Raw genomic sequence first — 13,421 nt, 5'->3', positions numbered from 1 at the left:
TTGGCACAGCCTTAGTAAACCGACTTCTTGTTGAAATAGCTTATATTGAATGCGATAAGCCCTCTTAATATTTATCATTCATTCGTGTACATCAAATTTGTGTTTTTATTAAAAATATTATAAAATTTTATGAATGTATCAATTATTTATTTTAAATTGATAAAAATTATCTACTGACTACTAAAATGTTAACTGCTGTTTGAAAGTTAACGGAACTATAGTGAATTGATGATTTTACCCTTAAAAATTATCACTTGTATACCCTTAAAATCTTTTATTATCACTTATATATCCTTAAATTATCACTTATATTATATAAAAAAATAATATTACTCATCTGATATTATCATATTTAAACAGCAACTAACGGCTTGGTGGATGATAAATACATTTTGTCAACTTAGAGTGAACGACTGATATACCCTAAAAATATTGTAGTAAATTTGATAATGAAGTAAACCAAAGGTATATGATTGATAATTTTCCTAATATTTATAGGTACTAATTAGTCTGATTCTGTGACTGCATTGTTCATTCATTCATTAGTCATTGGAACTATTTCACTTATTGTGTGTGTGTGTATATATATATATATATATTGAAACGAAAGTAAACATTTCGTTGAGAGAACTCATTAAATAGGTACAAAAATTGTTTTAGGACATTGCCCATCCAGTAAATAGGTTCCACATTTTCAAGAGCTAACTTTGCTAAAGAATGAGCAAAACCATTACAATTTCTTAATAATACTATATGAGTCACCACAAATGAGAAATATTTTATTCACCAATTATTATTGAAAAATATATATGTCTATATAACTATAGAGTGAGAAATATTTTGATTTAAATTTTAATCAAAAAATTAAACTATTTTATTTCATGCAATTCAATGGTGGAGGATATAACATTATGAAATGGCGCTTTGACTTTCAATATCAACCATTAGACTTGAGATATTAGTGGCTCAAATATTGTACCAAAATTTTAAGTTAAAGGATCACAAACCATATCTTTATAATGGAAATATAAAAACATACAATGATTGTTTTCCTCATTTTGTCCATTAAATATTATTTGATGTAATATTTATTTATTGTCACTATTAATTATCATAATAAAAGTAATGACTCTTCGTAGCATATAAATTTTATAATTACTATCAAAGAATAACAATAAAATAATCTTTCATGATTCATAAACTAAAGTTAATTAGGAATATGTGTTAGATTTAACTTTTATGAAATTAACAAAGTGACATTTGAAAATAAAATAAAAACAAGCTTGTGAAAGTTAAATTTTATAAGACTGAGATAATTTCCTACCATGTCAATAAAAATCTAAAAATATAAATGATTTTCTTTCACTTTTGTTCCCACGTAAATATTATTGAAGGCAATATTTTATTTATTGTCACTATTAACTATCATAACAAAAGTAATGACTCGTCATAATATAAAATTTTATAATTACAATAAAATGATATCAATAAAATAATCTTTCACGATTTATAAACTAAAGCTCATTAGGAATATATATTCAATTTAACTTTTATGAAATTAACAAAGTGATATTTGAAAATAAAATGAAAATATATAAGCTTATAAAACTTAAAACTCCTATCATGTAAGGATATTAACTATAAGATAAGTATAAAGTTAAGAAAATAAGTATGTTAAATGGGTATTAAAAATAATACATACTTCATGATCAATTATATAATGACCCTTAGTATTATATAAAATAATGAGTATTTTAATATACGATATTAAATTTTATTAAAACATGTGTGATCAAGTAATTTTTATGTTGCAAGCAATCTCAACAATGAGTTTATTGATGTAACTATAACATTTACTTAAGTATATGTACTTAGTTGTGTTATTTATTAGTGTTATATCATGTATAAATTTTGTAATTGCAACATATTTATTTGATTTGTGTTAAATAACCTACCATTATATTTTATACTTAATGGAAATAGATTTTGGAAGATTTATTTAAAAAAGATTATCACATTTCAAATTTAAAGGGGGATTGAAAAATAATTTTAAATAAAATATGCTATTTAAGTGAAATTATTTCAAACTCTAAGGGTGGTAATAGTTATTTTACAAACTTCTCCACCCTAACACGTTTGTTAACCGTTTACCATTATTTTTTTATTATTTTTGCCTACAAATATTGTGTACCATTGATTAAATCCAATGGTGCACAATTAAAAATATTATTAATGCTGTAAAAAAATTACAGCATCATAGAGGAACCCTAATATTTATCATTCATTCGTGTACATCAAATTTGTGTTTTTATTAAAAATATTATAAAATTTTATGAATGTATCAATTATTTATTTTAAATTGATAAAAATTATCTACTGACTACTAAAATGTTAACTGTTGTTTGAAAGTTAACGGAACTATAGTGAATTGATGATTTTACCCTTAAAAATTATCACTTGTATACCCTTAAAATCTTTTATTATCACTTATATATCCTTATCACTTATATTATATAAAAAAATAATATTACTCATCTGATATTATCATATTTAAACAGCAACTAACGGCTTGGTGGATGATAAATACATTTTGTCAACTTAGAGTGAACGACTGATATACCCTAAAAATATTGTAATAAATTTGATAATGAAGTAAACCAAAGGTATATGATTGATAATTTTCCTAATATTTATAGGTACTAATTAGTCTGATTCTGTGACTGCATTGTTCATTCATTCATTAGTCATTGGAACTATTTCACTTATTGTGTGTGTGTGTGTATATATATATATATTGAAACGAAAGTAAACCTTTCGTTGAGAGAACTCATTAAATAGGTACAAAAATTGTTTTAGGACATTGCTCATCCAGTAAATAGGTTCCACATTTTCAAGAGCTAACTTTGCTAAAGAATGAGCAAAACCATTACAATTTCTTACAACATGTCGGAACTTGATTATCTTTAAACGTTTTAGCTTGTCTTGAATTTTAGAGATTATCGAAAAAAATTCAGTTCTACTACCCTTCTCTTGGGCATCTGTTTCAAGTATCAAAGGAAGGCAATCCACTTGCTCTGCAATTTCCATCCTCAATCTAGCAGCTTCAGCTTCGGCGTACATAACATCTCCGTAAAACTTGGATTGTTGCATAGTAGCGGCTACGAACTTTCCAAATGAGTCTCTAATTACTAAACCCAAACCTGTAATATGATCTTCTAGTTTAGTTGTAGCATCCATGTTAACCTTTATCCCATTATATCTCAAGATGATGATATTCAATGAATCACTAATTAGTTGGTGCTATATAGAATTAACGTTCACAATATTAATGAGATATTGATGCATGATGTTAGATAACATGTGACAATGATCGATTAATTGGTGTTAATTAACAATATTCAAGTGTGGTGTTACTCTTATGAATTATAGCCTAGAGTTAATTATAGATCTTCTTTTGTGTACAAGTGAAGAAAAAATAATTCTAAACTATTACATATTTTGATGCAACTGCAATTGTTTGTGTGTGCTTTGTTCTTGTTCATGTATGCATGATGCTTGTGGAGGAGTTTTCGAGTGTTGCAGTTCATCAAGATCAAATATTTGTTTTATCTCTTGTTGTGCCTTTTTTATATTTGTTTTGGGCGTTGTTTTCCATTTTGGTTATTTTTATGAATGAATTATTATCTAGTTAGCAAGCTAATTATGTCTGCCCAAACTTTGTTCTATCTCATTTTAATTAATAAACAAAATCCTCATCCTCATGAAGTTTGCAAAATGAAAAATAACTCATACCTATATATTCCCTTTCTTATAATATTGTATTTTGTTGAGATCTTATAGAATTATTATTCAAGGGTTCAGCCGGCAAAGAGCTACCAAATCCTCTACTAATTTATCAAAATATTACTTTTATGAAATGTGAAGTAAGTCTAACATTTTTTTTTTGAAATTTCTCAACCAACAAAAAATGAAAAGAAGAATGATACATAAAGGATGCCATTATTGTACGCAGTTGTTGAATTTTGTGTTTTATGTATTCAATGGTTTAATATATAACTGAGATAAAAATGCCCCATATCAAAAGGACTTTTTAAATAATCTTTCCGAAGTCAAATCTTTTGTCGACCAAATCAACTTCCGAACAATTAACTTTAGTCATTTCAATAGAGGTTTGGAGCATGAGATTGAGAGCCAGCAGGCTTCATAAGTAAAACTTCTTGATCCTACAAAAGGTCACATAGCATAGGTGAAAGCCTGGGTAATTAATTTAATTATACAAAAATTATGGATACGATCATATCAAAGTATCATTACTTAAAAATATTAAGGGAAAAAAAAACAAAAAAAATAGGAGTGGCGGATGCGTCTAAGTTTTACTCTTTACTAAAATCCAAATGACCGAAATTCACCGGCTGTGCCCTTCATAGAAAAAATTAGGACACTAAGACCAACCAACCGCGTTTCTTTATTTATTTTGCCTTTTACTCGTCCGAGCGAGCCTCCAACTCAGACTCTTTCTGTCTTTATTCTTTTTCTTTTTTTAATATCTTTACAGTTTCTAAACTTCTTTTCTTGAACTGGGGTCATTGCGAATCAACAGTTCAAGTTAATATAGCTTCTGGGTTGGCGCACAGAAGTTGACTGATCATATAATCAGTCTTGTGGGTTTTGTTTTTGCTTTCGGCTGATAAGGTATGTAGTTCTTCGTAATGATTCATTTGATTTTTTTTTTCTTTGGCTGTGTTTTAGATGTGTTTGCGTCCTCAATTCTGTTCTTTTAATGGGCGTGGCTACTATTGGAGCTTTAACGAAAGTGTTTGATGTTAAAAGTTTGAAACTTGGGCTTTCTGCTATTTGAAAATCTGGATAATATTTTTAAATGTGGATGTTCAATAATGCTTCAGCCTGGAGATCATGTGATCTGTAAATGAATAATTTGGCATCTAAGAGTGTATTAGTAGCATAAGAAGAATTAAGGCATTCTGAGCTGAGAAACATATTGGCAAGTGATTCAAAGAGGTTTATTTTCCCACTGAAGATCATGTTATATGTTCGCAGTGTTATTTATGCTTCATATTTTGACTTGCTGTGTTCTTTGATTCTTCCATGAAAAGGTGTTCCGACTTGTGTGAAATTCGGTTCCTTGTTGGGCGACGGGCTTGGCGTGCTGTTCTCCTGCAAGATGTTTTCATTGCCTGAATGTTATAAGAGACCAAAGAATGGTTCATAAAAGCGATTTAGTTATTATTGGCATCTGTGTTGGTTTGGCCCTTGGTATCTTGATAGCTACACTTGTATTTTTCGGCCTAAGGTGGTACAAGAAGCATGATCATCTCCGGCGGTGCTCTAATGAACGTAGTGTTGCTACGCATCCTATACGCATAAATGGTTTGGGTACAAGCATTGATTTTAGTGCGCCTGTTGCAAATTCTGTGGCTGTTAAGGCGTCAGGGTTCCCTCAGAAAAAATCTCAGGTTTCTTGGTGGAGTAATCACAGTAAAGATCGGTTCACTTCTGCTCCTTCTGCTTCAGGCATACCTAGATATGCTTACAAGTGAGTAGATTCCCAAATTATAGACAAGCTTGATATTCTTTAATGGTATACCAAAGTTATGTCATGTTAGACAATTTCTTAGTCTGAAGGAGTAACTCAACCTATATAGAGTAGACCTAGAAATAAGCTGTAGTGCAGCTCCCCTCTGATTTGTACAGGGCTGAATGGTTACTAGATATAGAACTTCTGAAGTTTTTGGTGTAACACAGAAAGTATTGAATTCAATATAATGCGGTATATCATCACTTTGCTTTTCAGGGATATTCAGAAAGCTACCCAAAACTTCACTAACATACTGGGACAAGGGGCTTTTGGTCCGGTATATAAAGCTACAATGCCTTCTGGAGGAGTAGCAGCTATAAAGGTGCTGGCCTCTGATTCACATCAAGGAGAAAAAGAGTTTCAAACAGAGGTAAGGGCTCATTAAGAACATATAATGGATCATGGCAGCCTCTTTATTTTGAACAGACATTTTGAGGGTTTAGCAACTGGCCTTGTTGTGTTTGTATTTTCAAGAGTTATACAGTTCCTTTGATGAGAAATTTTTTTTTCAAATCTATGATTTTTCACCAGCCCATTGCCTGAGAGAACCATGCATCACAAATTATTGATTTGCAGATAGAATGTTTTATTCTTATGCCCCAAGAACAGTTGAATTTATTTAGTTGGCGAAGAATATTTTGAATTTATTCTGTTCGGAATTGTTTTAAGGATAATCCCTGTTAGTTTTCATTTAGGAGAAAATGGATAAAGCAAAAAATCTCTAGACATTGCCTGACCAACAATTTTGTGTTCCTATTTCTCTTACATTATTACATAGAGTGTTCATTTTATTATGGAGAAGTTCCAATTGTCGCGAGTTATATCCATTTTTCTTCAGGTTTCTAAATTAGTTTCAAGATTCTTCTGTATTTATGCTTGAACCACCCCTGGTCTTCCATTATATTGCTTGGTGTTTTTGCAGGTAAGTCTGCTGGGACGATTGCATCATAGGAATCTTGTGAATTTGATAGGATATTGTGTAGATAAAGGAAAATACATGCTGATTTACGAGTTTATGAGTAATGGGAGCTTGTCAAACCTTATATACAGTAAGCTTAAAGGCCTACATTTTATGTTTTATGAGAATTTCTTTCCTTGTGATAACTGCATATTGGAATACTTAATACGAAAAATATTCCCACACAAAAGCCATTGAATGGCAGAATTATGTTGAACTGTAGCTTATCATTTGCTGAAACTTCTGTTGAAAACATCCTGCTGTTCATGCATTCAGGTGAAGAACGGGTTTTGAATTGGGAAGAAAGGCTTCAAATAGCTCTTGATATATCACATGGAATTGAGTATCTTCATGAAGGGGTATTTGTAATGATATAATGTCATGTTTTCTTGGCGAAATAAATGACTCATCTATTCTAAGCCCTTCATGTGATAATTGTCTGAACAGGCGGTGCCACCTGTTATTCATCGCGATTTAAAGTCTGCTAATATACTACTGGACCACTTCATGAGAGCTAAGGTGAGCTAGCACTCGAAAGCATGCATCTTCTTCCATTGTTAGACATTAATTGGAAATTATCAGAAGATCGGATTGAAAATGCAGATAACATAGTATTTTAGTAATTTCCTTTTTCAGTTTAGTCAACACCTTGAAAGGAAGAAAGTGGGGTTTATGGTTGTTTCATGCGTCAGTTTTAGGCATCTAAATTCCCTTGGCTTATTGACCTTTACGATTGCTGTATAATAGGTTGCTGATTTCGGGCTGTCAAAAGAAGAGGTCTTTGATGGTCGGAACTCTGGCCTCAAAGGTACCTATGGATACATAGACCCTGCTTACATTTCAACAAACAAGTTCACAATGAAGAGTGATATCTTCAGTTTTGGCGTTATCATCTTTGAGCTCATAACAGCCATCCACCCACACCAAAACTTGATGGAATACGTGAATCTTGTAAGTCTTCTATTTTCTGTTATAGAATCTTTGTCCTCTAGTACCTCTAAATTAATCATATCAACCTGAACCTATTATGATAGTTGCATTTTGTCCTTTTCTTTTGAAGGCATCTATGAGTCAAGATGGAGTGGATGAAATACTTGATAAGCAACTAGTTGGAGCATGCAATATTCAAGAAGTAAGAGAGCTGGCTAGAATTGGTCACAAATGCTTGCACAAAACACCAAGAAAGCGACCTTCAATAGGAGAAGTTACACAGGCCTTGCTGAAGATAAAACAGAGACACCTTGCTAAACAAGACACTATGTCTTTTGCCGATGGAGAATTTTCACGAGCAGTAAGCCGGATAGAAGACCAACAGGTTGAGCTTAGTAAGTTGGCTGAAGTGAAAGAGAGGCACGAGGAGTGCTGAATCACCCCAATGTTTCTTTTCTCATAATCTGCTTCAAGGTTTCAAATCTAATTTGGTTTAGGAAGTAAGTTTCAACCATTTCTCTCTCCTCCAGGCGAATATGTCTGAAGCAAAGCAGAAACTGCAGAACATACGTACATACTTAATGGAGAAAATTTTATTCAAATCTATGTCAAATGATACAAAAGAGCCTCAGGCATTTTTCAATCTCCTTCTGTCAATCCATTGTAGAAACAACATAACAGAGTTGGTAGTAACGCAATAGGCCATTGCCAAGAAGCTTAATAACGATTAAAGAACATATGCAAATAGAAGCAAACATATACATAATTAGAAAGCCAATGAAACTTTAGTATGGAAGACAACTAAAATCTTTTTGCAAAAGAAACTTATACAAGCCAGGACTGTTTGCATTTTGAAGCAGATAACATTATTGTACACATAGTTTATTTCCCTCACTCTCATTTCTATTGAAGTTAACACAACTGGACTAGGGTATCAGAGAAATCCAAGCCAAAGTTATTAGAAAAACAGAAAATCGCGAAATGGAAGAAAGCAACATAGGGAAATAAAAACACGGTGCATCCATCAGCAGCCAACAAGTAGGAGCTATAATCATCTGAATGTAGCCATTTATCCAAGTGCAACTCCAAATCACCAACTAAGCCGCTACATAGAATAGGGCCACCTACATTTCTGGGGCTTTCATGACCCTACATAAAATTTCAGTGTTCCGATTCCTATAACCTGTAATATTAACTCCTTAAAACTGGCATGAAGCTCCAAGCCTCTGTTTCTGCCTCTGACCTACACTCACTGATTTATGATTAGTAAAAGCTGGGTAGAGCAACTTCTGGAATTTCTCAAGGTATTGAGCCCACTCCTCTTCGTTCATATCAGCCAGCTTCACAAAACTAGTGCTTGCTGGTAGGTGCTCATGCACACTCATGTTTCCAGATGACGTACCAGCCAAATAGCCATTTTTCTGCATTGTTCCCTCATGTCGCCAACTCTTTTCACCGATAGTGATGTTTTTTAAAGACACGGACAGCTTTGAAAAAGATGGACCCATGTGCCACACAGGGGGAGCAGAATCCTCTAAACATAAAGGAGTCACATTCCCTTCATTCTCTCCCTCCTCCTCCACACTCTCCTCCAGCCTGTAAAGTGAATTCTGACCATTTACACCTTTTGACCCGGAAGATAAACATTTTGATGATAATTTCTCTTCCATATTCAAAGTCAAATCAAACTCCCGTTCCTCACAGTCAATCTCAAACTGAAATTCTTCATTATCTCCTGTTTTTCCATGATCAAAGAGCGGTTTACTCTCCTCTAATAATCTCCTAGCCTCAATACAAATAAACTCAAGCTCACTTGGCTCCTCTGCATGGCCTTGAAATTCCCTGCTCATCATCTCACCTATATCTGCAAGGCATAAACCAAAAGCTGCTGCCTCCTTGAGGAAAATGGTGCAAATAACCAAAACCCTGAGGCACGCCTCTCGGATCATGGGCAGTTCCAATCTAAGCATTCCAGAATCCCCAAATGGGTCAAGCTGATTAATATATTCAAGCTCATCCTCTGAAAAAGGAATTGACGCCTGTGGCCAATGAATCCACTCAAAGTATGGGTCCTCCAAGTTTTCAGGAAGGCAAAGTCCATGATCGATGGGTACAAGCTCCACTTGACCAAAGCTCCCGGTTCCTTCAAACTTCTTGACCAAGAGATTTCCGGCATGTCTATCTGTATTCAAAATCCGAATATCTAGGATCCCAATACTGTGCACAGCAGCAACTGGAAAGCTTGAAGTCCCATGGTCACTTGCGTCAAAATCATGAGGGATGAACTGCTGCAATGATGCAATCTTGCTGACCTGCCTTCTCTTGCGGATCTTATTTCCATTCACTCCATTATTGATGTTGAAGATCTCGTGTGTGACCTTCACAAGGGCAGTGCAGGGCACATTGGCAAAGTGATCATAGTCAAGCAGGTAAGCTGCTACTTCTCTGAATCCTGTCTCCCCAACCCGAACTGAACGTTTGAGGCCTGGCTGCCCAAGAGCACTGCCAACAAAACCTTTTGGATTGTTTGGGGCGTAAGGCTCCTCATCTGTTGGCTTCACAATAGCAACATTTTCACCCGCACAATTTCTGAAATAGTATGCACCTCCAAGCCCACTATGGACAGGAATTGGATCAATCCCCTTCTTCATTGCCTTAACAATTTCCTTGACCAGCTGTTTTGCTGTGGAAAAGTGATTTGAGTATCCCAATATCTCAATTGGACCACTGAGATCTCTTTCCTGAAGATCCTTTCCAGTGGGTGAGAGGCATGGGGTAGAAGAACTTCTGTGCATACAGTTCCGGGTAAGAAGAAGTGGAGAATCATGTCTAACATAACTGAGATCATTCTTTAGCACTGTATCCCCATAAATCAGTGACCTCTCCTCAGTTGGCACATCAAGGGCAAGTTGTAATTTCCTTTTCACCGTGTGGGCATTGTCACTCCTATCTAACTCCATGCCCAAAACATAGCCCATCTCAGTTTGAACAAACACACGCCTCTTTCCAGAGTGTTGGCTTTCCATTCTCTTACTCCCACCATGCTCCCCATTAATACCTCCTCTAAACGCTGCAACAGCCATCTGGGTATTTACAGGACAGTCCCAATTATGAGACATGAAAGGAAAAGGAGAAACTGTAAAGTTCAAAGCCAGCAGCAGAGAAAGCGACAGCAGAGAGCTTTTCTCCCAAGCAGACGCCAAACTCAAATGCTGGCAATGATTGGAGGGCAATGTTTGTGCTGTAAACAGTCATAATAGTAAATTTCAATCTGCTTCCATGATTGTCACATTGAAACAGATTTCTCTTGTGTAGAAACTAAGCGATTCAGCTACATCGGAGGAGCAACCTGAAAATGCCGGCTAATTGATGGGTAAAAGAATCGCCAGACACCCAATTAAAAAGGAAGGGCAAAAAAAACATTTTGTGCCCCCATTAACTTGAAATGGGCGACAAGAAAAGCTTCTGTTGATCAAACAACACTTACCCTCCAAAAATCTGCTGCTCTTTTGGTGAGCGAAAATACAAGGATTCACATGGAACGTTGGAAGTTAAATAAACAAGTGGACAAACAAGTAAATAAATACTCATATCAGCAAGCATATGGCATTATGGCAATCTTTATCTTGACAACTTGAAAGCCGTCTTTTGTGAACGGCTAGATTCCCGTATTAGAGAACCAAGTTCCCTTTTTCTCCTAAATAAAACAACTTCCGTAATAAGCGACCTATTTTTTACTAAAACGATTTATTAATTAATTGCAACTGACAGGCATTAAAAAAGAATTATCCCGGCTCTTAAAAAATATTAAAAAGATAATTAATAACCGATTATCCAGTTCAAACAATTAATCAAACAAAAAAAAAACAGTTTTTTTATAAATATATCCATAGTACCATCGAAAATGCAGACCAAAACGGCATTCAACATGATTTTCACCTTCAAATAAATCATGTTGTGTCAGCAAACACACCTAAAAGCACGATTTTTACAAATTTACGCTCCAAATGATATTATCAGATAGGATCAAAACCGTTATAACGGTTTTTCAAATACTGAAACTATGAAATGCGATAAATGTTGCGAATTCCATCGGGAAACAAACGTAAAGTTAACAGGATCACTGAAAAGGCGCGAAATAAGAGAACTCACTGGAGAATAATGAGATCAGGAACCGGAAGGCGGGCCGAGCGGGGAGTAAGCGCCGTTGATGAGATGTAGAGTCGAGATTCACTCTGACTAATTTGATCAACGGCTGTGATTCGATCTCATTTATTTTCCTTTCTTCTTTTTCCTCTCTCTCTCCCGCTTTTGGGAGATAATTCTAAACCCCCTTTTCAGTAGAAACGGAGAGGGGCAAAACGGATAATTTACAAATAAAATACTGGGCGGCAGTGACACCATTTGCATGAAGATTCAGCCACGTACTTGATGGCCCATCCTGTGGGGACACCTATTCACGTGGCGGGACTTGGTGCGGTGTCAGTTTGGGAAAGATTTATAGCGGGGAAATTAATTACTTGATGAATTTGCAAATGGATAAACAATTAAAAAAAAATTGGAAATTTATGGACTGTTGCGATCACGTAACTGATAGCCCAAAAGATGGAATTTGGACCGTTAAATCATGTGGGCTGTGGAGATTGAAGTTATGGATACTGCTTTGGGTTACAAGGGTTTTTTGGGCTAGAAAGGGCTGTATAGTGGCCCAAAATGTTTCTGTTAATGACTTTTAATCAAATAAAAAAAATCAATACATTTGTGAAACTTGTTATATTTTAATATTACATTACAAATATCTTCATATTACCTAATTTAGTACGTAAGTTTATTGAGACTCTCTGATGGCAAATAAAAATTATGTAAATTTACTTGAGATTTAATGTCTTTAACAGAAGCAAAAAAAAATTATGTAAATTTAACATAAGCTTTAGGTCAATTGAATATAATTTAGAAATGTGTAAAAATAAGAACGAATCCTACTTCCACTTATAATTATTAAAAAAAATAAAAATATTGAGTCCTGTATGAAAAAAAAAAAAAAAACCAACCACATTGCCCATTGGATTAGCAGGCATTATGTTCCATATATGATAAAAAAAAATTCTATTCAGTTCAAATAAGCTTTAGAATCACTCTTCATGCTAATTAAACAAATAATAATAATAACCTACTTGACTTATCGATCGAGTTAAATTATCATTATTAATTTGAAAGAAATTTTTTTTATTATAAAAAATAAGACTATTCATTAGACAGCCTCCATATATCCCAAGGTAACTTTCCGAAATTTTCAATAGAATTATGAGTAAGAAAGCTGAAAATTTTCAAACTTTTTTGAATTACTTGTAATTTAACTTATCATTTAATCATTAACTTCTGTTGTTTTCTTGTTGATCTTTTTATTTGCATGCAAGCAAGTAATCTGGCGCAACGGCAGTGAAATTTCTTTGAACTGCTCCATACTATTTTAATTTTCAAATCAGGTAAATAAAATCTCATTAACAACAAGCAACCCCATCCAATTTTATTTATTTTTTTAAAAAAGGTACTTTCTGAATTCTGACACAGTGCCCATTTTCAACTGCTTGTCTCTTTCTCCTTCCAGATTTAATGCTACGTTTAATTCCTTTTTATAAAAGTACTTTTTCTCCCACATTTAATTTCATATGTGGGTACAAAATAAGTCATTTTCTTGTCTACCCATATGACAATATTTCTTCTCGAATTAAAAAACGACAATAATTTTAGATGATAAAAGGGCCGATCATGTTGCACCTGTTGCTAGTCCTTTGTTTGATGGTTTTATGCGACAAATGACCTCCTTCACGTGATATATAGTGCTACGGTGACATTGATATTTGACAAGAATGTAATATTATGATCTTCTTGAATTTGTCTTATGAAGGTTTTCGAAGGTCGGATAACACTTTATTT

At 33.9% G+C, this 13,421-nt stretch overlaps 2 protein-coding genes across 7 annotated transcripts; one reads left to right on the top strand and one right to left on the bottom strand.

The window, feature by feature from the left end:
• Window positions 1–4,480: 4,480 nt before the first annotated feature.
• LOC102620468 (calcium/calmodulin-regulated receptor-like kinase 2) lies at window positions 4,481–8,129 on the top strand. Its single transcript, XM_006482387.4, has 8 exons — window positions 4,481–4,692; window positions 5,115–5,554; window positions 5,813–5,966; window positions 6,519–6,645; window positions 6,831–6,913; window positions 7,002–7,073; window positions 7,302–7,505; window positions 7,615–8,129. Exons 2-8 carry the CDS (start codon window positions 5,220–5,222, stop codon window positions 7,918–7,920), a joined length of 1,281 nt encoding a protein of 426 aa, XP_006482450.1. The 5' UTR covers window positions 4,481–4,692; window positions 5,115–5,219; the 3' UTR covers window positions 7,921–8,129.
• Window positions 8,130–8,247: 118 nt separating this feature from the next.
• Window positions 8,248–11,996, bottom strand: LOC102619414 (phosphatidylinositol 4-kinase gamma 5-like). 6 transcript variants are annotated; one of them, XM_006482386.4, is made up of 2 exons: window positions 11,637–11,819; window positions 8,248–10,567 (listed from the first exon to the last, which is right to left on the bottom strand). In XM_006482386.4, the coding sequence occupies exon 2, from the start codon at window positions 10,565–10,567 to the stop codon at window positions 8,684–8,686; it is 1,884 nt and encodes a 627-aa protein (XP_006482449.1). In that variant the 5' UTR covers window positions 11,637–11,819; the 3' UTR covers window positions 8,248–8,683. The 6 variants fall into 6 exon arrangements, 5 of the variants coding, with proteins under 5 accessions (XP_006482449.1, XP_006482447.1, XP_006482445.1 ...); XM_006482384.4 differs by having other exon boundaries at window positions 8,248–10,846; window positions 11,637–11,818; XM_006482382.4 differs by having other exon boundaries at window positions 8,248–10,833; window positions 11,637–11,818.
• Between the last annotated feature and the right edge of the window lie 1,425 nt (window positions 11,997–13,421).

The sequence above is a fragment of the Citrus sinensis genome, chromosome 6, assembly GCF_022201045.2.
Source record: "Citrus sinensis cultivar Valencia sweet orange chromosome 6, DVS_A1.0, whole genome shotgun sequence".
NCBI classification, from domain to species: Eukaryota; Viridiplantae; Streptophyta; class Magnoliopsida; order Sapindales; family Rutaceae; genus Citrus; species Citrus sinensis.
The sequence above is the reverse complement of the archived record's forward strand: the minus strand, read 5'-3'. Positions and strand labels throughout refer to the sequence as shown.

Excerpts from the sequence above, each read along its gene's own strand:
- LOC102620468 (XM_006482387.4), top strand. The coding sequence starts at position 5,220 with ATGGTTCATAAAAGCGATTTAGTTATTATTGGCATCTGTGTTGGTTTG. Across the intron at positions 5,967-6,518 it reads AAAAAGAGTTTCAAACAGAG|GTAAGTCTGCTGGGACGATT; the intron begins GTAAGGGCTCAT and ends GTGTTTTTGCAG. Across the intron at positions 6,914-7,001 it reads TTGAGTATCTTCATGAAGGG|GCGGTGCCACCTGTTATTCA; the intron begins GTATTTGTAATG and ends TTGTCTGAACAG.
- LOC102619414 (XM_006482384.4), bottom strand. The coding sequence starts at position 10,603 with ATGTCTCATAATTGGGACTGTCCTGTAAATACCCAGATGGCTGTTGCA.